Raw genomic sequence first — 27,974 nt, forward strand, 5'->3', positions numbered from 1 at the left:
ACAATTGTCTAATTTGTTAGATGCACTGCAGGGATGTAATGCAACAAATTAATATTTGTTATTAGCGCTTGCATTGTAGGCTGTTTACAATAACTCAATCATCAGTGTTAGGGTTATTTGAAACGTTTTTTGGGGGGTTATAAGCAAAATACGACTAATAGAGCTTTGATCTAGGGTTAGGATTGCAAAAGCTGATAGGTTCGGGGTTTAAACATCAAGGGTTGACGAGAAACACTAGATTGGGCTCAAAATGCGGTAACAAGCGCAAAACACAGCACGTATTGTTTATTTGATATGGCACAAAATAGACAGTAGGACGATCTACATTCGTTTAAACCGGGCTTGTTTAATCACTAATGTGTCAGTTTTGATATCGTGCTGTTTATTAAAAAACAAAAGATGTTGCGAGGAGCGTTAAGTCACCCCTATAACCCATACTATTAAGATACGGCGTATGTCTTTGAAATGGCTGAAAATATTTACTTTTTGGCCATTTATATGTGGAGTAACTACTTATAAAAGCTTTTGCGCTAAGTAGAACTGTAACAACAACATAGAATGGAAACTGTTTGTACGATTAGTACCAAACTTGAAACTGACGTTGTACTTTATTTGAATGATTAATTTACAAAGTACTACGTCTATTTTGGTAAATTTCGCGCAAAGAGTTGAACAACTAAACAATTAATGCACCATTCAAAGACGTTTTATTACACTGGAGACCCGTCGAAATAACAAGGCATAAAATAACTGGGATTGTTATTCACGAAAAAAACAGGAAAACCCCTTATGGTGAAAAACATCAAAAAACTAACGTAGAAATCAAATGAAGCGCAGATATAGGGTTCGAAAAAGGGACATTCGCCACAAATTTGTAAAGGTTTATAAGAATTTCTTAGAGATTCAAAAAAATGCAGTATTTTTTGTACGGGAGTAACTGCACGTTTTGCAGGTTGAGAACACAGGGATTCTTATAAAACAGTAAAAAAAGTGGATTTATTTTTAGTTACAGCACACGAAATAAAAGAAGGGATTTTAAGGATACAGAAAGAAAACGTTTAAAGTTAGAAAAAAGTGGCTAGTTTAGATGACATAAACGGAATTTTTTCAGTGGAAATTTTTTTTCGGAGATTTGAATTTCCGCACGTGGGCGCTAGTGGATTTTTTGTGGCAAAAAAATCTACGAAAAAATAACAATTAAACGAGCAGAAATTCGCTTTTAAAGCGGATTTTAAGCTGACCGAGAGAGAGAAAAAAAATCCCTCGTGCTTTTTTCAGTTTTTATGCGCAACTCTCTTCTCTCGGCGCAGGAGCGATTCAAAAGAAGAATAAGACGAGTAAAGAGTCCTGATGGAGTCCCTCGCTCTTCAAGTCTACTCCAGCACTCCGGCACAAGTCTTCTGGTTCAATTTCTTCTCCAACTTTTTCATCTTCCTGTTCTTCGGCCACTTATAGATCACAGTCATGAAGAGTTGACCTTCGACCTTGCGTCCCATCACCAGGAAGTATGTCTTCTTATTCTTCTTCCTCCCTTTACGTGTCTTGATCGGATCCAGGTCCGGGCAGTTGCATCCACGGCTGCTGAGGATCTGAACTTTGAGACGACGGAGCTCTTTTGCTTCCACCGGACCTTGCTTGAAAACTTTACTCTTTCTCCGTTTGAACTTCAGCTTTCTCTTCTTTTTGTTGGATGAAAGGCTGAGCCTCTTCACGATGGCTTTGATCACTGGAGGAAAATGGCAAAGGGAGTTTAGAAACGGAAAAAAATCAACACGTTTGAATCCGTAAAATCCTCCTACCTGGGGAATCAGGGTTTACTAATTATATTGGTACTTTTATTGTAAATAAACTTATTTGTATAGGAGGGGTTTGAGATTTGAGTACAATAAATGAAACATAATTAATCTCATTTTCAGAAGAAAACAATTGAAAAGAAAACGGTATTGTCATTTTGACAGAGAACGCTTTAAATCCTTAAAAAACTTTAACGTTTGAAGTCGTATAAATTACTGCTTACTGAGGAATGAACGTTTTATCCTTTTTACCTATTTTATTCCTACTTTTATAGTAAGCTTGAAAATATATTTGTATTCGGTTTGATTACATTAGATGCGCAATAATCTCATTTTCAGAACAACACAACAAAAAAAACGGTATTATCATTTTGACCAAGGACACTTGAAATTCTTGAAAAAAGAGAACAAAAATATGCTGATGGAAAAGTGCCAAAAAACGTCGCATTCCTCTTATTTGTCACGTCGCCGAATATTCATTTTTTTACATTGACATAACCATAAGCAATTCGCTTCCAAAATAGTCAACCGTACTGTATTTCACAATTCAGCGGATTCAAAACCAACGACTGTTTTTAACGTCAATAAACGAAGCTGGGTCGCTTTTCTGACGCCTGTCAAACTTGTTTGTCTAAACCTGCTGCGCAAACCAAATAAATCCAGAAAAAGCAGACGGACTAGGAATCTGTGACCCCGTGTATGTTTTGTAGACAAGGTGGACAAAAGAAAAATAGGAGGGATGATTATGCTGACAAGCAGAACACTGTTGGTGTGCACGTTGTGGGAAACACTTTTTGTCGACGAACCCTAAAAAGGCTCCCAAATCTGCTGATGGTGTCACAGACAAAGAAATGAAAAAACATTATGATGCTGAACACCTGAAGGTAGATGTAGGCAAGCGAAACAATTTATTTCAGTTCGTGGCTAACGCTAATTGTGTTTAGCAAAAATCAGCCAAAGTTTATTTAGCTTTGATATTAGTCTCTCGTTTTTTGGATAAATGTTGCTTATAAGTAACCTTACTTTTCCCTGCTCCAATCAAAACAATATTATTTTTAGTTTTTAACAGAAATCATGCTTTACGCTATATTTCTTTTGAAGATACCCTTTATGACCCACGCATCCTAGATCAAGTTAAAAAACAACAATTTTTTTTATTAGTGCAACAATTAACGAAAACTATTTGATGTGGCCCCAAACATTGTTTAAAAACATCTAAAAAATCGCTTTTTCGACAAACATGACATGTGCCAGAGGTAATAAAATAAAGAGTTAAAAACAAAATTGTCCAAATGCTATAATGTAACAGATGCATCTTCGGCCAGATGTTTAACAAACCAAAACCATATGATTCACTTAATCACATTTCTTTTGATAATTCTGTTTTTAAAATGGCAAACACAACATACGGGAAAATATTTATTTTGGGCCGCATACCAGAAATAATGCATTTCAGCCAGCAAATCGCAACACACTTTTGAAGCAAAAACAGTTCATTGTGGGAGGCCTGCGATTTAACACTTTTAACTTTTAATATAGGCTTACTCGCAGAATTGGTAAACTTAAATGGGATTTTTGTTCGTTCGACACCATTTTTTACAGAAAATTGCCAACAATTTTTGAGTCAACATTTCAAGGCACAACCAAGTCGTACAGCCCAAGACCACCGGGAAGTAGTTTTAAGTTGAAACCTATCTGTTTTACCACGACGCTTATTGCTTTGTCAATAGACACAGACTTGACATTTGCGCTCGACAGCGCTTGATTGATTGGAGACTAACTGTTTCGACCTGTACACATATGTATATATTACATATATATACAGCCACCTTTTTTACAGGCACGCCAAAGTCGCCTGGAATTTTAAAAGGCTTTTTTTGTTTTGGGCTATTCAAGTCATTGCGTGAAAAAAAGCACTTTTTTGTGAGATTGTTGCGTATTGGTAACTTTGCTTTCAGTTTAGAATTTGTTTTAATAAGTTAGGAATAGAAAAAAATAAACTAAGCCATTGGCAAACCAATAAATGCGTCCATTAATCCTTTCACAATTCACTAGAAATTTCCTCCGTTCAGCAAAGAAAATAAACTAGACATATATACGGCGCAAGTTGAATGGACGAAATTTTAATTATTTAAATTTCGTTCGTTTTTTAGCACATTTAACGCAGCGTTATTTTTTTATCCATTTTGCATTGGTTCTTCAAATGCTAATGACCCGAGTTTCTAGGAAACTTCTATAAAACTAGCCATACATAGATGACCAGGCCAATAAAAATTAGCTTAAGGCACGGTAAAAAAATAAAAAATATTAGCGGCACACTTTAAATAAAACAACATTTTAAAACCTAAAAATCATTTTTATGTTTTCTATAGGATAGTATGTATTTAAGTTTCACATGCTTGCCTGTATGCCAGCATAGTAATTAGCACATTTGCGAATCTGCCGAGGCACATAGCCTGAGAACCCCTGCATTCACGTCTCACCTAGCATTGATGTAGGTCTCAAATAAATCTTAATATTTCCAAACATGGTTACATTGGTGCCACAAAAACCACTTGATTCTCACAACAGTTGCTACGTAAACAGACGCTGCAATTTGCAATTAACTGCTTGCGAAATCGCACACAGCCACTCAAACCGACACGATGAAGCATTTTGCGGCCGAGAAATGTTCAGGTGTTTTCCAACTTGCGTTATGCAAAGGCTGGAAAATTCCACATATTATAAAGTTGTACCGAGTATTGCTTTTCGCGGTTTGTATGAAGCAGCGCAGACTTAAGTGTGTAATGACCGATTACTGAGCCAGCATACGCAAGTACAAAAGCGTGAGACATGAAATCAGGAAATTATGGGCAACTTTAGAGCTTAACACGTGCAAAATGGCATATTTGACATTCTGAGTAAGTGGTTTTGCGATTTTGGTAATTCCTATACATTAATCCAACAAATCAAAACCAATTTGTCAAAGGCTAACGCAGACAAGCAGAAAAAAATTATTTTTTTTCCAAAATAATTCCCTTTTTCAGGTTTTGTAGGAACAATTACGTCATTTAAACAACACCAGAATTACATAAAAAGTCGAGGTATATGAAGCTGTCTTATTTACCAAGTATAATTTGCGTCTGTTAATTAACTACAATAAAAACTTCAGGTTAGATCTTTGTATGAAAAGACTCTAAATCACAGTAAACCTTCCGAGACTATAGGGTTACGAATTGGAGCTTGATAACAGGAATTACAACACTGGTTTTACAAAAAACATATATATTTTGTTTGTATTAATTAATTAATTAATTCCAAAGACACTTCCTTTTACATCTTTGTATAAAAATGCTGTAAAATTACAATGAACTACCGTGACTATAGCGTTACGAATTGGAATTAATAATTGCAACAGTAGTTCCACAAAAACAGCTCCCAAAAAATGTAAAGTACCCCGCCTTACCCTTCAACGCCGTTGGGCCTGGGGTTAGCGTTCGCGGTCTCGTGCCGGAAAGTGGGTAAACTGGCACGCAAAATGCGACGCGCAATTGACATTAGGGGGCTAGGCCTCTCGTGGGTGTGACCCCAATTGGGGGCGATTTACCCCAAGAGGCCAAACCGGACGTGGGTTACGTGCGTAAAGTGGGGCGTACACGAGAGATCGGTCGCGCCCCATTGAAAACAGGGGGCTAAAAATACGCACCAATGTTGGGGTTTCGATTCACCCCCGTTGGTTCACTCACCCTAACGTGCTACTGGGGCGTTTTTCGCACCCTTAAACCCCAAGTACCGGTATCCTGGGGCACCGCCCATTGTGTGGGGTTGAGGTGGGTGAGAAAGGCTCTTATATTTGCAAGATTTTAATTAAATTATCACAGTTAGGGGCTCTTAACCTAGGAAGAAAATGGTCCACAATTTCTTAAAACCTCAAACAACAGTTTCTATTTTCTATAAGTGCCCATTGCGTTGGGTTAGGGTGGGCGAGAAATGTTCTTTAGGGGGTTCTTACTCCTAGGGGCCCCGGGACTACGTGGGAACATAAAATTCCAAAAAACCCTTAAAACCCCAGTTTCTATTTAGGATAAGTGTTCCTTGATAGGGCTAAACCCCAAGTGCCGTCATCCTGGGGCACCGCCCATTGTGTGGGGCTATGGTGGGTGAAAAAGGCTCTTATAAAATTATCACAGTTAGGGGGCTCTTATCCCAGGAAGAAGAGTGTCTACAAATTTGAAAACCAAATCAACAGTTTCTATTTTCGCTGAGTGCCCCTTTTGGGGTTAAGGTGGGTGAGAAATCCCTTTAGGGGGTTCCAACACCTAGAACTGGCTCCAAAGAGAAATTAATTCTAAAAAAACTCGAAAACGTTAGTTTCTAGTTTAGCCGGGAGTGCCCCATGATGAGTTTGGTGTGGAGTTGGGTGAAAACGGTTCTTTAAAGGCCTATTATCCCTCAGGGCGGCGCCATAAGAAAGAAGTGGGTCCATAAAATTCCAAAAAACACTTCAACCTCAGTTTCTATTTTCGTTGAGTACCCATTGATGGGGTTAAGGGGTTAGGCTATTTTCAGCAGGGGTACTTGTCTTGGGGCGTCGTCTACGATGTGTAAATAGTTTCGCTGTAAAAGGCGCATTTTATGGTTAAACCCATCACTCGTTTTATTCGGTAAAGCTAACGCTGCATTTTAAATCCAGTTGTAATTAACCGATATAAACTTGTTTTTCCTAATTTGTAAAGAAAGTTGTTCTAGGTGTAAAAACAGCAGAAAATCGAACTAATGTTTTTTTTCCAAAACAAACAGCATCAATATAGACTAAATGTTGTTTTTCACTAACATAAAAACGACAAATCAATCAAAGTTTATTTTTAAATCGCAAAACTAACTAAAATGTTGGTCTTTTAACAGCAAAATCCAACTACGCCCAATTTCAACAAGCCTTGACAAATTTGAATCAGAGCCAAGCCATCTACCGCAGGGTAGCGCCAAAGCGCCAAAATAATCACTCTCAAAGGGAAGCGCTTGCTTTAATTATACTATAATAGGCAACAAACTAGCAAGCCACGACAGGCAACAATCGTGCCAGGCCTACCAGTCGCCCGCGGCTCGTCTAATTACCGCTTTATGCGGTCCAAGCGGCATTCCAACGCCGCGGAACTGGTTAAGACGCAAGACTCCGGCGCCAATTTGCGCCTTGAATGTTTACGCGATTTCCTAAAGGCGGAAGTGTACGACCTGACAAGAGTAAAGTTGGCGGGAGGAAAGAAAGAACTTACAAGTAGAAGCTAGCGAGCGAATAAGAGACTGTGTCTATTAACTAGCCAACGCTTTAACGTCAGTTCCGGTTGTGCCTCAGCGCGATTTTAAGGACATAAGTAATTTTACATCATAAACATGTATTGCGTCACCTATGCGTTTAGTAAAATACTTTTTAATAAAGGAAATTGTAGCGTAACATACAAAACTATTACAATATGGGACCTTGGTCAGAAAACTAAAATACAACTGTCTTAGAACTTTAAAAAATATATTGCCTTGTTGCATTTTTTCGGCGGAAATATCAAACGAAAAGTAAATTAATTGAGGTATTTGTTTTAATTTCAAAAATTTAAATGATTTTAAATTCTGCGATTTGCAACACATTTCTACTAAACTCCTATGTTGCGATAAACGCTTGACAAACAAAAGCTAGTAAGCAATCAATGTTAGAAGGCAATTGTAACAGCAAAATAAACATATTGATTTTAATTTCTTAAATATGGACCATTCTTAGTGTGGTAGTAGTTTTCTTAAAACAAAAATCAACTTAAATACGTTTATTTTGCTTTTATAACTGTGTGGTGACTAGCCTTGGTAACTATAAACGCCTGTCAATCAAACTGACGGGATTCCCAAGCTGGAAAACGACGAAATTTCCACGACGGTCGGAATCCAATTTGGATCAGCTGGTTGCTTTGTTGACATTAGCTAACCGCCAAGGACTTTATAGGCATGTACAGCTGCTCTTGAAAATCACAGCTATAGATACGGGATGCTCGTAAAACTGATAAAATTTTTGAAATATTATGTTAAACTCCATTACATTCATACAGTTGCTGTTTATGCCCTTGAAGAGTTTTAATAGCCACCTACTGTATAGATAAACTAAACTAGTTTATTCCCACTGTTGCGTTATTAACCTTAAAGTTTCTTTCTCTGTGTTCAAATCGACTAGTCTCCTATTTAGGCGCGTTTTGGCTCTGTGTTACACCATTACCGGTGAATTTACAGCGCATCTTACACAGACGACACACACCAGCCACAAGGGCGGTGACGGAATTAAAAAAAATAGACGCAAGAGCTCGAGTGATAAGGAAATGTTTTGCACACTTTACATGATAAAATATAATAATAAATTATGAAGTTTGCCTAATTCCTTGCTGTGTATTCACCATCGATAGGTCTACACTGCGGCTTCCACAGCCGGCAGACAAAAACCGCAAATTCCGTGAAGGAATTCAAAAAATCAAACTCAAGTTTTAAGCAACCCGACCTCACCAGCTTTGTAGCGAATTGTCGGGATTTTGGCTCTGTTTTCCCGCAAAAAAGTCGGCGAATCCCGAACCCAGCTGACAGCGCATAGCCGTTGGTTTATCGGCGTTTCGACTTTCGCCAAAGTAGCGGAGTTGCTGCACGTTTTGCCGCAATGTCGTGTATTCGAGCGCACGACCAAAGGCCTTAAAAGGAAAGTGAGCAAGCGACTGTGGCTCTTAAATCGCTCAGATGGCGTTACGCACCAAAATGTTTTTGCCGTTTTGTCATGTGGGACCACAGCTATGCTAATGACTGCCGCTGCTTCGCGTAAAGGACACAAACGGGCCGTGCATTGAATTGTACAGTTTGAAAAACAACAATTGTACCGTTCTAAATTTCTGTTGAGTGTAGCTAAAAATAGGTATAATTAGATCTCTTTGAGGCAAGATATGTTTTACGTTGTGCTCTGAAGGGAGGATATAAATGTTTTTCTGTTTTTACATGTGAGAACTTCGCGTTAACGAAATCAAACCCTGAATTGGCGAGTTGTAATTCTTTTGTATTTAAGAATATGTGTGAATATATCCATTTGCGGCAAGCATAATATTTAGTTAAGTTTGTTCGGTGAAGGAAGGATATTAACTGTTGTTTTGTTTCACTATTCTGGTTTTAATGATCGCATTTTTTTACAATTTATTCCTTTTTTGACGGCCGCTATTTTGCGATAGTCAACTGACTTGGACAATAAACCTTTAACCACGAATTATACCCTTATTTAAAACATGAATATGAGTTTTGAGATACAACAAGCATTTTAAAAAATTAAAGACATTAAACAAAATCGTAAAAATGAGTCTTATAAAGAGTGTACATTTGAAACTAAATCATTTGTAGTTCAACACTCATGTAATTCGCGCGCAAAAAACTAAGATTCCAGCGGTACATCCCAAAATATCGTTTAAACGCGCCATGCACAATCCGTTAAAAGTTTATATAACTTAGTCTGGTCGTGGTTTCAAATTGCAGACTTTCGCCGGACGAATCCGACAATTTAAGGATTAGTCGGTGCCGTCTACCCCATAAGCCTGCAATCTTTCGACCGAAAAGGGAAGTGATTATTGAACAGGCGACCCGGGTAAATGACAGGTTATTAGGAATTGCGTGTGTATTCAATTAGAGGATTACTGGACTGATACGCTTGACCTGTTTTCAAGGACAGTATAAACGGTATTTTCAAAGCTCACACCGAAGTTGGTCCCATTGTGTGGTAGTTTGTGTTGTGATTAAATGAATTTTTCGAAACTTTTAGATATTGTGAAGATGACTTGTTCAAATGACCTGAAACGTAGGAACACTAAACACGGATATGTTCATAATCTTTAGTGGAAAGAGAGTATTTTACCGCACTGACGATGGCATAAGCACTTGCCGGAACGCATGCTAATAAAATAATGAATCTTTTGTCATTTATTTGGGCTACTCTTTTTCTACTGAAAACCAGTAACGTTCATTTACACAATGTGGATTCTGTGATCAGCCTTTCTGGAGTCGTATTAACCAATCAAAATGGCACACATATTATTAAACAGGAAGTTGAATTCTAAGACTTGTCTTGACAAGGATTTTAATCCATTAATTGTAATTCCAGTTCGAATTTCAGTTTAATGTCATGCTTTTTTTGTACATTCGGCGTTTAAATGATATTGTTAATAACGGAAAGCTGATAAACTTAACTAACAAGTTGTAAAAGTCTGTAGTCAGCAGCAACTACGCTGCGCACTCGCCATTGCCCTCTGTAAAGTTCCAATTTGAAGACTTGGATTAATTGTCATTCCAGATCGAATTTTTGTTGAATTTGATTTTTTTGTACATTCGGCTTTATACAGATATTGTTAAAACAGAAAAGCTGGCAAACCCTACTAACTAGTTGTGCAAGTCTGTAGCCAGCAGTCCCCGTCATTACACTGTGTAAACTCAAATTCGATGTGCGAAACCTCGGCTTGACAAATCGTCTTGTTTTCGCGCGTCTCAAGTGTGAACTAGTCAGAGGTGCGTGCCTATCGGAAATCGCGGTACAGATGTCAAGAGCGTTTGGGCCAGACTCGAGCTTTGAGTCAGCCGCTTGACAAACACAAGGGACGGATGTAGGAGTTAACACAGGGGTTCTTAGACTTTTTTTTACCGCTGGCCCCTAAATTCTCTTTTTGCCTCGTGTGGACCACGGTAGGCAAAAAAAAATTAAAAATGACGACATAAATTGACGTGTCATAGTACAAATAGACTTCATTAATCTGCTGATTTCGGTACAAAAATGTGAAATGGAGTCTAAATACATTCAGTGCAAAACCGTTTTATCTTTAATCAAACTGTTTTCTTTAAAAAAATGGTTACTTCGAACAAAAACGAGTAGGGGCAATATATCATTCCACAGATAAACTCACAACGTACTAAGGGGTGTTCACCCGCACAGAAGGGGTGTTCACCCGCACATATCCCCCACAATAAAACCGTTTCTGCGGTGATTGAACCCACGCAAAAAGCAGCGCACAAAAGACTGTAAAAAAGGAACTAGCTGACTCACAACTCGCTCCACTCACTGTTGCCAGCTATCTCGGTCATCTCTGGCACACATTAAAGCACCCGGTAACGATTAATAACACCCCCGGATAGTTAGACGTTGTTTGCAGATTGGGGGTGGCCGATCCTGCCTTATCCGTTCGTCTGTATGTGCTTAAACCTGGGATATTATCGCTGCTTTGCACGCAATACTTGTAACAAGGCTTAAACCGGAATTCTAACATCTTTCAAAGCAAAATTTAACTTTTTTGTATGAAAAGAGTGGCCCAAATAAATGATAACAGATTCATTCTTTACCGCACTGAAGATGGCATAAGCACATGACGAAACGTGTGCAAATAAAAGAATGAATCTTTTATCATTTAATTGGGCCACTCTTTTTCCACTGAAGATTATGAACAGATCCGTGTTTAGCGTTACGAACTTTAACTTTTTTAAAGGCGAATTTTAACTGGTATGACTGGAATTTGTATAGTCAACTGAATTTGGCCTTGTTTAACGTGAATTACTGAATATGAAAAGCTTAAGAATATTCAGAAGTTATCTTGGTGGTTTTAGGTGGTTTTAACTTAAAACTAGCAAGTCCTTGCTTTATGACTGAAAAACGCTTTTCAGGAACAAGACTTGGTCAGCAAATTTACCATATTGTGATACAAACACTTTTCATTTAGAACCCTTGTAATGTAGGTGGTAATTTTGGCAAAAAGAGGTTAACGGACGTTATTTGTGCGAATCATTTTTAGACTATGTAGAAATATAACTAAGCTCACAAAAACTGAACAAAACGCGTCCAAACTAATACGTCTGTATGGCCTTTATTATTTCTCCAACGTATTATTTTCTTAAAAAGTTTTACGATAACATTCGTCAAGTGCGACGCAGTTTTAAATGGTCGCATCAAACCGAGCCAAGTCTCTTACGGAGCAAAATCACTGGCGGGAATTCAGCTATGGCGCTTTCGAGAGCTCTCTAACCGCCACCTACGTCATAGCGCCGTTGTTGCCGCTTCAATAAACGGCGTGACGTCATACACAGGCCGCGGGAATTCGATGACGTCATAATTAGAAACAACACTTGGATCAGATCACTTTGGCAGTGGAAACGTACAATGGCTACAGTCTGTATAGTGTTTAGCACTGTACAGCAGTGCTTGTTTTGGCAATAGAGGTAGCAGCAATATTGAGGCTGGTTCTAGCTGTTTGTTGATCGTCAGCTTAATAAATTACACGCTCGTGCTGACGATTGGGGCTTTGACTGACATAACGACCGTTGTACTTGTTTGGATAGCAACATAGAGAAGGACAAGATAAGCATCAGAGTCGCATCAAATTGTTTTGGTTTTAATAAGATTTCCGGCTGCGGTTTGGGGCCAGCTGCTTAAAACCGCGTTGTGTGGGAGGGGCAAATTTGCAAGGGGATTGGGCACAGGTTTATCAGATGGTATAATGTCATAAAACGTATTGGGGAGCAGGATTTACTTTGCTTCAACTGAATTTACCGGAAACATTTTTGGAGAGCTGCTTACAAAGTCAGAATATAAGACTCTCAGGCCGATCTTTCAAAAAAATGCATCAAATCCGAGATTGTGTGATAATTCGTATTTTGTGCTTTTTAATTTGACAAAAAAACAATTTAAATAAAATATTGATTTGTTTTTATTTTTTAATTTGTCAAATACCCCACTTAAAGCCTAAAAATGTTTTGCGAACCGTAATTTCCAAAGTTCTGTCCCACACAAGGCCAGTAACAGGCGACCGAGTGATAAATATTTGGAATTCGCAACTTCAGAACGCATCGTGGCATTGCAAAGGATAAAACTAGTCCTAAACCACGGGTTTTTAAACTGGGGTCCATTGACCCCTTGGGGGTCCGTGAACTAATTTTAGGGGTTTCATGAAGGCCAAATGGAAGAATTAGAGTATATTTAAGAGGTAATCAAGTTTTTAAAGAAAAGAGTTAAATTAAAAATAAAACGTTTTACCACTGAATGTATTTAAACTCCATTTTACTTAAATCATCAGCTTATTTCTGTAAGTCTATTTGTATTGTGACGTCAATTTATGACGTCATTGTTGAAAATGTCTTGCCTACAGTGGTCCACGCGAAGCAAAACAAAATTTTAGGGGTCCGCGGTAAAAAACGTTTAAGACCCCTGCTCTAGAGGAAACAGTTAACTGGAACATATGAAGATACTTACCGAACTCGCTTGCGCAGTAATTGTCCAGCACTGTATCGTCGATGACCGCAGCACAGGGAGCACATATGTCGCCTGAAAAGCAACATTAGATGTTATATCACATTCGCAAATAACCCATACATGGTCGGGGCAAAAACATCAGGAAATGATTCTAGGTAAAACGCTGCAGTAGATTGCTAACGTAGGATGAAAAGCCCTTTCAGTTGCGTATATTAGACGCATGTTTGCCGATATTACAACCTGAAATCGGTTTAGATGCAAAACATTTGGACACACTCAAAATATGTGCTACGTTTTCTTTTGGAAATATATATCAATAATATTCCCGAACATTAAACAAGTAAATCAAATGATCGCTTGTAACAAATATAAGAAGCGTCTGGCATCCTTTTGAATGGTACGACTTTCAACATAAATGAAACGCTGTTGTGAAATAAAGTCGATTTCTAAGAAACTTACGAGTCCGGCTTTTCACAAATATGTTCGTTTTTGTATTCACTGAAATGACCTTCGCAACACTCAATTAATCTAAAAACTGAAGTAATTTTTTAAATCACGGTAAAACGAATTTCCAACGACAGAAACAAGGGAGAAAATCCCACACAACAATCCATACGGGATACCCAAGCCAACAATCAGCACAACCCCGAAAAGAACCAAAAATAGCTTTCCATCGATAAGGCGCATATAATTGGTGTCAGCCGTAGGCCTTCAAAATCGATGCCTAAAGCGTCGCGAGCAAAAGAGCAATTAGGCCGAAAAAGTTGCATCTTTTTTAAGCACGTATCAGCCGCAAGATCGGCATTAGCAACTTTGCAGTGTGATACCGGAAGGCAAGATAGAAATCTAAACAACAAACGGTGCGTAGGTTTAACAGATTTTAGGATTGATGGATCGTTAATGGGAAGACAATAATTACAAACACGCGCTTAAACGGCTGGGTTTTTTAAGAGGGGTTGCAGGATTACAATACGGCAATACATAAACACAGGGAGACGCTGTGTCCAATACTTGCAAAAAGAAGATTGATCGTAGAAATATTTACCATAAATCGGAATGTCATAAAACCGGTAGAGAACAATGGTTTCTCATTACAAAACAATTGGAGAGTCTTGAAGAATGATTGAGTTGGAAACTTAAGACCAATGTTATTATCAAGGTCTTTGCTGAAATCCAAACGTCGAACAAACTACTTTAATCAAGAGAAGTCAACATTAGAATATCCAATCCGATCATAGACACGTTACACAACGCGTCGCGCGGGTTATGACCTCACAGACGGGCATCGCGATAACCTCCCCCACCCCTCCACGCCAGCGACGTGACAAAGCGGCCCATTGTGACGTCAAATGAGCGCTCGCGAGCGATACGAGTCTTATCTCAGTGGCGAAGGGGACCGCAGAATATCCTAGAAGCACGTAGCAACAAACATGGGCAAGGGTGGGGGCGACGGAACGTCTGTCTGGACTTATTAGTTATTCTTAAGCTTGTAAATCGCCAGCGGTAGCTTTGAACGTGAAAGGCAACGAGGGAAACAAAATTCGTATTTGGCAACTTTATTGGGATTTTTTCGGCAATTAACTACGCACTCTTGCAGTGGTTCTTTAATTGCCTAGCATTGATTTGCAACTTGAACTATGATAAAGGCAATAAATCACAACTTGAAAAATGTAGAAGAATATCAAAGTTCATATAGGAGTAGCATTTCGAACGTTTCCAATATCTCTTTATTCATTTTGAACATCAGCCTATAGTTACTATATTGAAATGACTTGTAGGGTTCACCCGACTCATAAACCTTAGATTTGACAATTTTTCCAATTTCAATTAAAATGGCTTTTATCAATAAGTGACTTAATATCAATGGTGCAAATTTATGGCTTTCATAAACAATATACCCAAATCTAGACAAATGACCTACACCATGGGTAATAAACAATAGTTTTGAAATGAATCACTTTTTAAAAAGCTTTTTATGTGATTCGGTTCCTTGATTTATTTGTTATTCAAAATATTCAACCTAAATTTGTAATTGCCAAAAAATGTGTAGTTGTGCTGTATTTCTAAATAACAAAAAACACCACTTAATTTTAGTCAGTCAAATTTTAACAATGCGTTGATCAGGCGCTAGGTTAATTTCAGACTTTCGATTAAAGCGCTAAGCAGCTTAAAGACATCGTCGCCTATCATGGCTTTGACAAAACCTTACAAAAAATTCGAGACGTCGAGACCTTATCGTGAGCTATCGCCTTTAAGGAAATGCGACCCGTTTTGCAAGTCTTTGATTCTTATCTTACGAATCCTGAGTGTTAAGTATTTGTGGATGCATACACATACCCTCAGTGAAATACTTCGAAAACCAGTCAGAGCTCTCTAAACTGTTTGCTAAAACAAAAGGCGTTTAAACAAATCCTATATATAGTGTTGTCGGCTTGTTGTGAAATATATTCAGTTTCCAAGTGCATTATTTTAGTTAGTCAGTTAAAATTTTTAATTTAGGAGAGTTTAAAACTTAAAGACATCAGATTAAAAACTATACTTAAATCACATTTCATAAAAAAAAAAAAAGGTTTCTAGTAAACCCGTGAGTTGTTTTGTTTATTTACAGTTTCGTCAATGTGATGCTATGTCGTGATCCACGCCATACTTAAGGCTGTACAAGAATCTATAGAAAACCTGACAATGCACTCTTTCGTTATTATAATAGCCTTAAGTAAATCAGGGCTGCGGAGTCGGAGTCGGACTCGGGACTCGACGGAGTCGGTTTGTTTTGCCGGAGTCGGACTCGGGACTTGGGACTCGAGTAAGATTCCCGAGTCCGACATGCGCATGTGTAGTATCTAATTTTAAAACTGTTAAGGCGGCAAAATATAAGTTGTAAAAGTGTAATAGCAAATAGTGGACTGTTTTTAAACAAGGTAATACGGGTGGATCAATTATGACACCAACATGAGTGGATTGCTGAAAATTCACCTTAATTTAGTTGCGTAAATGGGTAAAATAAAGGCTGTAGAGTCAGAGCTGGACCCGGGACTCGACAAAATCTTACATTTGGCCGGAGCCGGACTCGGGACTCGGGAGCCGGACTCGGGTTTATTTCTTTTGGCCGGAGTCGGACTCGGGTTGTTTTTAGCCGACTCCGCAGCCCTGCTTAAAATCACATTTCAAGGGGGCGAGTGCTATACAGCGATTAAACTATACAGCAGCTCACTTTTCCCAACTATACTGCTGCGTAACTTAATACCACATCACGTATTGCTGTAAAAATCAACGCAATAAGGTTCAATTTCCTATAGGTACAAACAGTTTGCAAAATGTTGCGTAATTACTAGAAATAGTCAAAATTCAGAGTGATTAAAAATTGATCTCAACTAGGAGTTATTGTCAAATACTTGTCTTTTAAGTGTTAACAATCTATTTCTCGTAGTATAGCAACATGTGTTAGATTGATCAAATCAAAGACAAAGTGATAATTAAATAAGTTGTATAAGAAAATTCATTGCATATCGCCAGCTAGGACTTTGGCTGTCCACAAAATCCTGCCTTGTCGCTTAACATCAAGTCTCGTGATAATCACTGAGGAACATCGTCGTATAACGTCTCATGGATCCCACACACAATGCAGGCGATTTGCCAGGCGAGCATTAGTGATAAAGATCTCGCCGCTCAGCTAATCTGTACATTATCGGATAACATCTCTCCTGGTAAAGTCGTATCACGGCCTGCTGTGTCTGTGGAGAAGTTGGGCTGTTTGTGGGTTAAGGTTAACCCTTTGAGAACGACTGTAGCTTGGTTAGGAGGAATGACGTTTTGTGAGGATATTGACTGGACTGAGTAACAATTTTTAGTGATTCTGATATATTTAATAGGGATTTTCAATTAGCACGAGAAATTATTAAATTAAAAAAAAATTAATATCAATTTTTCCAAGGCAAACCTTTGAGAACGACTGTAGCTTGGTTAGGAGGAATGACGTTTTGTGAGGATATTGACTGTACTGAGTAACACTTTGAGTGATTCTGATATGTTTAATAGGGATTTTCAGTTTGTACGATAATTTAATGAATTAAAAAAATATTTTTAAAGTCAATTTTTGCAGGCCAAAATCCAAATATCCGTCATCTTTTCATCAAAATATTATTGTTTTTTGACAAGATAATGTTTTTTATTCAGGATATTGTTTTTTGACCGAAGCGACTAAAAATTATGGCAGAAATACTTTTAAAATGTTATTTTCGTATTTGTAAAAAAATAAAAAAAATCGTATTGTAGTTTTAATTCCATGTCAAATAATAGGTTAAGTATCCATAAAATCATATTCACAAGTTATAACGATTTTAGCTTATCGTTTTAACTGAATATTCTTCCATATAGTTTTCACAATAAACTGAAATCAGCATCTTACTGTTTTCTTAATCCGATTTATAATGAATTGCTGTCATGGTTAACATTTTGCAAGAGCTCATTTTAATGAAAAAGTTGCTCTTAGCTATTTCAAAACGACAGAATTGTTTAATAAAAGAAAAGCCTTTGCCATGTTTCCAACCTGGAAGAACCCTAACACACCATAGACATTGTTACGTGCTTAATTAGCACTACAAAATTATCACCGGTTGCTAATTACAACGACTGTAAATTCTAACATTCATTATTAATTTTGCGCCTTTGTTCTTAAATTTAGGGCTAGAAATTAGGTTTTCGCATTTCGAGACATGTATAATTTGCAGTAACAGACATGGTTCACCGAAAATCACAAACAAACAGGCAGTTTTAGAAAATACAGAATAGTACACACCCGAAATAAAGTTGCTCATTTAAATAGTGAAACAAAAGTTAAGATTGATTAAAGAAAATAAAATAGAATTATCCCCCTTTTTAGTCAAATTCAGAACAACAAATATAGGTTTAAACTAAAGCTCTTATTGCCAAAAATAAAGCTGTTAAATACTAGCATAAAGTAAAAAAAAAGAGTTTGTACATATCACGACATAAGTGTGAAAAATTCGCCCGATCAAATTTAATAGCGACGGACTGGGATTTGAACTCACAACCCCAGGAATTCACATATGCTGTCAAATACGCCTCCTCTTAATAAAAAAATTGACAATCTCGCTTTAGGTAAAGGCCCTGGTGACGTGAAAATTCGAATTCATAACCTCGGGAATTCGTGGCCAAAAAGAGTATAGAATTAGCAGCTACAAAGACCTAATCTTTTAAACAACTGCTTAATATATAGAATTAGCAGCTACAGAGAATAAATGTTTTGAACAACTGCTTGATATATAAAATTAGCAGCTACAAAGACCTAATGTTTTAAACAACTGCTTAATATATAGAATTAGCAGCTACAGAGAATAAATGTTTTGAACAACTGCTTGATATATAAAATTAGCAGCTACAAAGACCTAATGTTTTGAACAACTTCTTAATATATAAAATTAGCAGCTACAGAGAATAAATGTTTTGAACAACTGCTTGATATATCAAATTAGCAGCTACAAAGACCTAATGTTTTGAACAACTGCTTGATATATATAATTAGCAGCTACAAAGACCTAATGTTTTGAACAACTGCTTAATATATATAATTAGCAGCTAAAAAACTTCTTTTGAACAACTACTTTTTGGACAGCCCCCCAAACCCAAAAACATCATAAAAATCTTGTAAATTGATCGGGCTTTGACGTACTTGCGTGATTGAAACGGCTGGGAGTGAGGCCTTTGTCTTGGGAGGGATCTGTTGAGGGAAACACCGAAAAAAAGAGAAAGTCAAGTTGGTGTTGAAAGTGGAAAAACGTAAAACACCAAGACCACAGGAAAGGGCATGCTGCAAGAACAAAGGCAACCCACTACACTTCATGCAATTTTTCGAAGGGTAACACTTCGAGGTTGTGACGACGACGTATTAAAACCTGTACGTCATGCACTTCCAACGCGAAAAACCAATAAGTTCGATTAAATCTGGGGACAAAAGTCGTTCGGGAAGATTTACTAAAACGATAAGCAAAGCGCTTCGGGATTTAAGGTTTTCGATCGCTTTGCTCTTTTCAAAACGTGAAACTTTAGCTTGGTGCGTGGTTCGTTTGACGCACATTCGGCGTAAAGACGTACAGCTGACGCTTTACAGGGCATTAGCGGGGCCTGGAGAGGGTAATTTCAAGGGGCAAAGTCGACTGTTTGCAAAATAAAGACGTGGTGAGTTATTACGGACTTCATCCAAGTCACGATTTATTTTCTCGCTATAAAGCCAAGGTAAACCAACTACGCCTGTCTCTGAACTATACAGAGTAGCCCAAAAGTAGGCTTACAGTTATTCCACAGCGTTGGCTTGGAAGAAGAGGTAGCATTGAATGCATTGAATGGCCACCACGCTCACCTGACCTGACACCAATGGATTTCTTTTTGGGGGGTGTTGAAAACAAGGTGTATGAGAAAAACCCCAAAATAATAAATTTACTTTTAGACCCAAACCCTACTTTCTATAACTGTAAGGCTACTTTTGGCCCACTCTAAATAATTGAAGAACTGGTGTTTACAGAAATGAAATAACCATTATAAACGTTATACATCGGCCTAAAAAAATTGCTCGGGGTTGGTTATAAGTCAATATGCATGCTTGAAACGTAATGCTTGGGTATAAACGGTTTAATTTGGTAAAACTTGTTTTTAATCAAAATTGTTAAAGGGATTGCAAAAAAGTGACTTTTTTTATAATAAAATAGAATTTTAGTTACAAACTAGACACGATAAAAGCACATTGAATTGATTTTAAAAAACGCCTAACCGGATCAAACTGCAACAGTGAGCAAAACCAGTGTTTCCTAACATTTTATGGCTTAATGCACCACTTACAAATTAATAAATTGCGCAACCCCTACAAGAATGTTGCACTAAGTAATTTACCGTAAATGTAACAATAAATGGAACTGAAAGAACATCACAATATGCAGGAAGATGCCTTTTGAATTAATCTACTGTAATCGTATATAATTGTGTCAAGAGGTAGATCAATTAAGCATTTTATATGCCAGTCAGCACCCTTGAGCATTAGAAATGTCACCCCAGTTGGGAACCACTGCTATACCAAAGTTCAATTTATTGACCTTTGTTTACAATTACAACAGTCAAGTGCTCAGTAGGGAGTCGAGCAAATTGACGTCTCTGACATATACCGTCGCACCTGTGCAAAGTAACTTCGCGTCATTTAAGCCAACGGACAAAAACAAGTAAGCCCTATCTGTGTTTGTATCAATTCCTTAGTTCTATAAAGATAACGCAAACGCTTTGTCCAAAAGTCGCACGAGCTTGGGCGATTCTCTTAAGCTGCTTTAAGCTTTAAACGGATAATTCTGTTTTTCGTTTTTACGTAGGGTTTTAACGTAAGTTTTCCTAACATTTATTATGTGACAATATCAGTACTGTTTTAAAATCATGTGTTATTTTTCCACTTTTATTGTTATTATATTTACATGATTTAGCGTTTAACTAACAGATTTATACTTTTGTAATTTAAACACGCCTGGCAAATTAAATTAACGATCTTGAAGTTGCTTTTCTACAATCACTGCTTTGAACTAACTAAGTATAACAAGGTCCCTCGTATAGTATTGATTTCGTTTATGGCCAATCGTACGACTAGACAAAGTGCAAAGACCAGGTTTCATGATTTTATCTATTGAAAATTACCAAGAAATTAAACTTAATACTACAACAATGAGGTATTAATTGGACAGATTGATTAACAACTTACAAAACGTTTGGTAAGTTGTTAAAACTTTCAATGAACTTTTTTTTTATTTCAATTGGTTATACAAGACTATTAAACCTTGCAAAGTTTTTTTTTTAAATTGTTTCAAATTACGAAGGTTTTTTCCAAAATAAAAACAAAAAATACGACCAAAAAAATAAATAAAAGCCACCGATAGGGTTAAAAAATCGCGTTGTTTTGCGTGATGCACCATTCGGGAATTCTGCGGCCGGGGTTTGCGGCTAATTGGTCCCGCCCGGGTTAGAGTGAGCATGACTAAAACGCCCCGGTTCCCGGCCCCAAATTGTCCCCTGGTGACTGAGCTCTTCGCGGGTGAACGAAAATCGGCAAGAATGCGACGTTTCATCGGCGCCTTCCCTGCCACTTGACGTACAACCGCCAGACAACGCCCCTGCCGCCTGACGTTGTTTGCGTTGCGTTCGCCAAACGAAAGTGTGCAGATTGAATTAAGTTATCAAGCGCTAATGGATCTGTTTGAAAGACGCATGGAGTCTGTGTTACGTCATAAAAAGAGAATAAACTGCGTAAGAAATCGATTTCGACGATTTACGAGGGTTTTCGCAGTTAGGACTATATGGGTTATAGATGGACGGCTTTTCCACAATAAATACATTTTATGCTGAAATTGAAACGGCTCTTTACAGAATATATGTATGGCTTTCGCTTTTGAACTGGAAACATTCTGTTTTGAAAACTGTTTAAAGAGTTATAAAATGGAGTCGAAATGCGTGAAGCGACTCGTATCATGTTAAGTCAACAAGAAACTGCTTTTGAAACGAAACCGCTCGATCCGTCTTGTAAATCCACCCTAGACAAGTGGGATTAGACTTAAGACACTTCAAATGCCAATGGGCCACTTAGAGGTGAGATGGTTAGAGGAACATGTTAAAAACGACAAAAATGGGAATTTTTCAAAATAATAATAAAAATATCAAAGTCCATTTTTATAGAAGTAGGTATCATTTTGAACGTTTAGAATATCTCGTTATTTATTTTCAACATTACTATATTCACCATGTTGAAAATGCTATACCTATTTGTGTATGGGCTTTGATATTCTTACTACGTCTTACTACAACCTTCAACCATTATACTCCATTGTCAAAAACACATTTAAGCATTTCGAGTTTCACATAGAAAACCAAATAAAACCAAATGAATGTGTAAGACGGATGAAATGGTTTTCAATACCTTAAACTGCGACAGGAGGGTTAGGGGGTTAAGCAAATTTCGTTTTAGGCTGTGGAAACTACGATTTTCGTGTGTGCTACAACTGTATAGAAATTCAATTAGCAAAAATGAGAAACAATTTGCAAAACTGTGTGAAAGTTGTCTAGGCGATTTTTTGCGACTGTATTTTGTGTTAAACTGCGTTATATTGGATTTAATCTATATGAAGCCAAGGTGCGTTAAATAGAGAATCGAATCCGGTTCTAAAGTTTAGATTCCCAAATTAATGGGCTATAGAAAGCCAACGTGCATTAAATAAGGAATCTAAAGTTTAGATTCCTAAATTAATTGCGATAAGTACTTTCTCACGTTATAATTAGTCTAAGGCGCATTGCCTTTAGCAAGAATTAACCCCCAAACTAACAAATTCTGACCCAGCAGATCAAAACAAAAAAGTCCAAATGTGGAAAATTTTAGGAACTTATATATAGAATCGATCCCGTATGCAACACTTCACAGAAAAAGATTTTCTTACAAACTAAAAAAAGAAGAATACCACCCAGTTTGACAAAAAGCATGCAGAAGCAAGTTATGATGGATTGCTAAACGCTAGACGCCGTCAGAAAAAAACTGGTAACTGGAGACAAGGGTAGCCCATAAATTAGCCAGTCAATCATGATTATTGTCGAGGGCCAGGACCCTAACACACCCAGAATGGGGCTGGGTTGGTTTTTAGGGCACCGTGAGGTGTTTTGATTAATAACGCTTGTCTAGTGGCGGTAAAATGGGTAGAACATGTAAACCAATTGAACACTCACTAACAAGGCGGTTTAAAGATCAACAAGAACCATCACTTAAAAACAGGCTTTTTATCTTTTATACACCTTTTTTATTTAGGTCAATAAACAACCCTTTTCTGGATAACGCATGGTGATATTTCATTTTAATTTTTTTTGACTACGTATATGTTTGTAAGGCGGATTGAAACACGAGTTTTCATTACTTTTCCTAAATATTTTGGATACTGTAAAAAAAAGTAAAAATGTAATCTTAGCTAAATATAGTTAACAGTGTTTGTTTTATCAAAACGCAATAGAGTTACAAACCACACTTTTTATTATGAGTTATTTGAATCTAATACTGTATTTTGGCGGCACTGTCGAAAAGTCATCGATGTGTTGTTGTGCAAACTCAAATATCATACTTATAAACCGCCTTGTTTAAACAGCCGAAAAACCCAGACGTGGCTGCTTTGTGGTCGCAAAATTTTACTGAGAAAAGGGAAACGTTTTGCCGCAAGAAACGCTTGATCTCTATACTCGCTTACTAAGGATATTGCACCCTACATAAGGATTAGCAGAAACCTCGGCGATAAAGTAGAGTTAACAGGAACCATAGTTTAAAGTTACTTGAAACGATGCGCAACTTATTAACCTCTTCAACGCCGGCAACTAGCAAGGTGATAAATTCTTTTTATTGACCTCTAAAAGTCACAATTGACCCCTAAGGTTTGTTAATGATGCAGTATATACACATTATTTGTAACTGCATTATGAGTATGGCAAAACTCTTTTGGTTCCGCTTCCGCAGGTAGCGAAACACGAATTTAAACCCATGTAAATGAATGTCGTTTTACGAGCGTAGAAAGCTGTTTAACGACCAAGAGCAAAAGGGTAAAGCGTTTTAACAAATAAGCGCTAAAGTTAAGCCTGAGTTGCCAAAATCAAAGCCGCAAAGATTAAAGTTTGCAAACAACACGTGGATCGTAAAATGTGGAATTGTGGTCGTAAAATAAGTGATTAAAAACATGAAAGTGATCATAAGTCACGCTAAATTTAAGCTTAGTAAAGCTCAAAATAATATTTGCTGCAATGTTTTACTCTTAGTGAAAAATTGGCCTGGAAAAGGCGTTTAAAAGCAATTCTGGTCGATGTAATTGCTTTTTACTTTATCTCTGGTATAAAAATTGTAAATCTTGTGGTCTATATTTTAACAAGCATTATTCTAGACTTGCTATCGACAATTTGACGTTAATCAAATTCCACCCTAAATAGAAGCCAACAACAGTTTCCACTGTTTTCAAGATGCACTGATAAATCACACGGTTTACAGTTTTACCAGACCGCGACCAACAATACGGGACACGAAGTGAACCCTAACTATAACGTAAAAAAATCAATCAGTTTTGGCTGAACTACATATTTTGGCGCGTTTCTACCCAAAACAACATTCATAGAACCTATTGAGGATCAAAATGGATGATTTATTGCTCGGGGGGTCTAAGGGCGGTAATTCCAAACGAGGTTTATCCTAGCGCAGTTTGTCCTGTTTACGAGGTACACAGTAAGTTTTACTACCTTTCAAGTGGCGCAACGCCAAGGCCATTACAATACTCCTATACATTCTCTTGTTACTGCCAATATAAGTAAAATATAGTTTGGTAGAAAATACCAACCTTCCATTTAGTTTTCTTAGCATGAATAACGACCCAATCTTTGACAAATAATATTCTTTTAGGGTAAAATGAGAAAAGGTTTAGTTTATGATGAGTTACACTAAGTACCAAGAGTTCGTTTGTAAACCGTAAAGTACATGCGCTTCAGTTTGTGAACCTAACAACATTATAACAACGAGTAGTAATTTCACCATAATTTACCCAGGTTAGTCAAGTAGCTTGACAAAACAGTGATACCCCATATTTAACTGCAAATCGTGATCGTATTTTAAGGCACATACAGCCATTTGGGATCAAGTGAATCTTAACCAAGTTTTTCAAGTAGCTTAGCAGACACTGGCGTTGGAAATTAGGTGTGAAAAAAAATCATACTGAACGCATGAACATTTTCATGGATAACGTCATTTTTCATGGATGACGTCATAACAGAACGCCCAAAAGGAAGCCTTTGGAAAAACCAAGGTCAAAATCTTAGTTTAAATACATTTAGCAAACAGCGCGCTGACCTGGTAAAAAACGAACATTAAAAAAATTAACGCACACATCTTTAACCGAAACCTGAGGTTATGATTCAAACCAAGCAAATATTCAACTGAAATCGTAGTTTAAATACATTTTGTGGCACGGCGTACCTGTAAAACGTCTTTAACTGTAGCGCCGTCCTGAACCGTTCCGATTCAGTTTCACCGATATCGTAAGGTTATTCATATGGACACGTAATATTTTAACTGCAACAATTACAAAACTGTAAGAGGACATTGACATTTAATTTCGTGACGAATGGCAGATATAAAAACAATAAAAAACATAACTGAATACGACTTATAGTTTACGCCCTTTGAAAATGTCAGACATGATTTTTATCTACACTAAACTTGCCGAGACATTTACAGGGCAAAAGTTTATGACAGCTTTGTCATTCCAATGTTTACCCCGCCGTCTGTGGTTATTAAAAGTAGCAGCAGACTAATTAAAATATGCAGTATTTTGGTTGAAGGTTGTAGTTAGGCGTTGTAAGAGTATCAATGCCCATACATAAGTAGGTATTATTTTGAACGTTTTGAATAGATCTTTGTTCATTTTCAATTAAAATATTTATCCACATACGAGGTTTTCATTTCCTATAAACGCTATTTGCGTCTGGTGTTTTAGGGTTGCGGATTAATGCCCATAACAGTAAAAAACTGGCGACATTTTTTATTATTAAGGCACTAACCTATAACATTACGTATTTCTATTATATACATCCGAATTTGGCGTCTTGTAAATATCACGGGGGTTTAATAGCCGAATTAAAAGGACGAATTGCAAACATTTAGGCGTTTTTGTTCCCTGTAAAGTCAGAATTAGACAGTTTTTTAAAACCGAATGACACATACTGGCGCCATTTTAAAGGAGAATATACCAACCTTATCAAACGAATGCAGATATAATTATTCAACAATACGGGCATTTTAGTTGCACCTGCCAGCGGCATCAAACAGCAAAGGCAATCATGACCTTATAAACGCTCGAAATAAGTGGCTCATTTTGTTCGTTATGTCTCCTTAAGTGAATTAACCTGCTCTGTTAAAACGGTGCTAGCAAAACTTAAATTTTACTACTTACGATTAATCCTAAATTTGATGTTCTAAACAACATAGAAGTTTGAAGGTACGAAAAGCTATGTTCAAGACGCTCAAAATATTACAAATATATATACTTCGAAATAAAAAAACCTTGTATCGAAGGATATTTCTTCCGTTTTTCGGAAATATTCTAGTCGAGCAAAGCGCTTGCATAAACACACATATCGGATGATGAATAACGTAAAACGTTACTGCAATCCAACAACACAAAACCCTGAAGCAATTCAGGCCGAGCTTAAACCAAACAAGTAGCCTGTAAGTAGTAACCTACATAAGTCAAGACTTTTTATAAGTTACCGTACAACTATGTTGTTTCTATGACAGGAATAAAATATACGGATATAAGCCAAGTTTAAAAGTACTGCATTAAGTACACTCTCTTTAAAACTTATATAGAATCTATCAATCAACACACAGGTCTGGTCGCAAATATGTAATATGCGGTGGTTTTGTTAGGAGGTACTGAGGTGGGTAATTTCCCAACAAGGACCTTCATGCAGCCTGTCTATCAACTCAAATCAGTAAAAAGACAAGTTTTGAACTCATTTAATTCACAAACAAGGCTAACTTGACCATTTATAAACAATTCTTAATCCTTACTTAATCAGTTGACATAAACAGATTGAAATCACATTTAGTTTACTAAGATTAATCCACAATGCACTCCGTTCAACAAATCAGACTATAAACCAAGTCAGAATAAAAAATGCAGGCTAAAAAAAAACAAAAAACAAACAGTCCGTCCGAACAGCGGATCAAACTGGGGGGTCAACAGCGGATCAAACTGGGGGGTCAAACCGTGCATTTTTCGGGTAAGGGGTACAAGGAGGTAGCACTTACTTGAGGGGGTCGGCGCCAACGTGGTCATTGGGGTGTTGGAGTCGTTGATCATGACACACGGGTTTGCATCTGTGAACTTGCTGCAGTTTAGCATCTCGGGCCAGCTAAAGTAGTATTCTTCCATTACTGGCAGACAGGACTTCTTCACAGCAAGACAAAGGGATCTGCATGGAGGGATCGGGCCTCCAACCATCGATTCTTCCTCCGATAGACACACGGGAGTGAATAGGGAGCAAAGGAAGATCTGTAGATGAGGATGGCATCTGCTCTTCTTAAGAGGAACAAAGCTCACAGCCTGTTGGTGAACTTCGTCCAGTGATTCGTGCAGGAGAAGATTAGGGAGAATCATTCGGCTGTATCCAACATTGTAGCACAGTTTGTTAGTACTGGGAATGACAACACACTGCGATGGCTGGCGGATATATGACTGTCCGTTGTCCACAGCCATGCCTAGCGCTCGAGCGCCCAGTAGTCCAACAAAGAATAGCACTAGCAGCGCTGGTTCGCTAAGGTATCGCCGCCGCTTCATCGGCGGGAAATAAGGCGTCATTTTGCCGTCGAACGATGTGGAAAAGTCCTGATGTGCGCCGCGGTCTAATTCCGACTTTAGGATGAAATTTTTGGTGGTATTTCGAGTCCAGAAACTTGTTGTTCACTAAGTACAAGCCTTTTAAGTTTACACAGAAGCTAAGCTGAAAAAAGTAGAAATCGTCGAGGTTAAAAAGTGATTCAAACATCCATAAAACATGTAAACACTTATTTTTGTTTACACCTAACCGCGGCCGGTAAGTAGTATTTTCGTTATATACATTTTAAAGGTAACTTTTCTACATGCTTTTGTATTTAATTCTTTGCTTTCTCCACACATTTAGCATTGCGGTGTTAATGCTTGCGTATTCTTCTGTTGAAACGTTGAAACGTTGAAACTGCGTTTTACACTTTTGAATGAACCCTTACATTTTTCACCAAACTGTTGGCATTATGACGTGCAAAATGCGTATTGTTCTGTGGAATGTTTAAACAATTACACATGCTTTTGTGTGCCGTCTTTTAGGGT

General features: G+C 37.5%; 1 protein-coding gene across 2 annotated transcripts; it reads right to left on the reverse strand.

The window, feature by feature from the left end:
* Positions 1-541: 541 nt before the first annotated feature.
* LOC146146304 (secreted frizzled-related protein 5-like) lies at positions 542-27,605 on the reverse strand. 2 transcript variants are annotated; one of them, XM_083389574.1, is made up of 4 exons: positions 26,918-27,605; positions 18,746-18,793; positions 13,057-13,128; positions 542-1,726 (listed from the first exon to the last, which is right to left on the reverse strand). In XM_083389574.1, exons 1-4 carry the CDS (start codon positions 27,465-27,467, stop codon positions 1,374-1,376), a joined length of 1,023 nt encoding a protein of 340 aa, XP_083245700.1. In that variant the 5' UTR covers positions 27,468-27,605; the 3' UTR covers positions 542-1,373. The 2 variants fall into 2 exon arrangements, with proteins under 2 accessions (XP_083245700.1, XP_083245701.1); XM_083389575.1 differs by lacking the exon at positions 18,746-18,793.
* Positions 27,606-27,974: the final 369 nt, after the last annotated feature.

Source organism: Ascidiella aspersa, chromosome 5 (genome assembly GCF_963924565.1).
Source record: "Ascidiella aspersa chromosome 5, kaAscAspe10.2, whole genome shotgun sequence".
Taxonomy (NCBI): Eukaryota; Metazoa; Chordata; class Ascidiacea; order Phlebobranchia; family Ascidiidae; genus Ascidiella; species Ascidiella aspersa.

What these genes read in the sequence shown, in the direction of transcription:
- LOC146146304 (XM_083389574.1), bottom strand. Translation starts at nt 27,467, where the DNA reads ATGACGCCTTATTTCCCGCCGATGAAGCGGCGGCGATACCTTAGCGAA. An exon ending in GTTGGCGCCGACCCCCTCAA is followed by an intron (nt 18,794 to 26,917) that starts GTAAGTGCTACC and finishes TTCCCTCAACAG; the next exon opens with ATCCCTCCCAAGACAAAGGC. An exon ending in CAGCCGTTTCAATCACGCAA is followed by an intron (nt 13,129 to 18,745) that starts GTACGTCAAAGC and finishes GTTGCTTTTCAG; the next exon opens with GCGACATATGTGCTCCCTGT.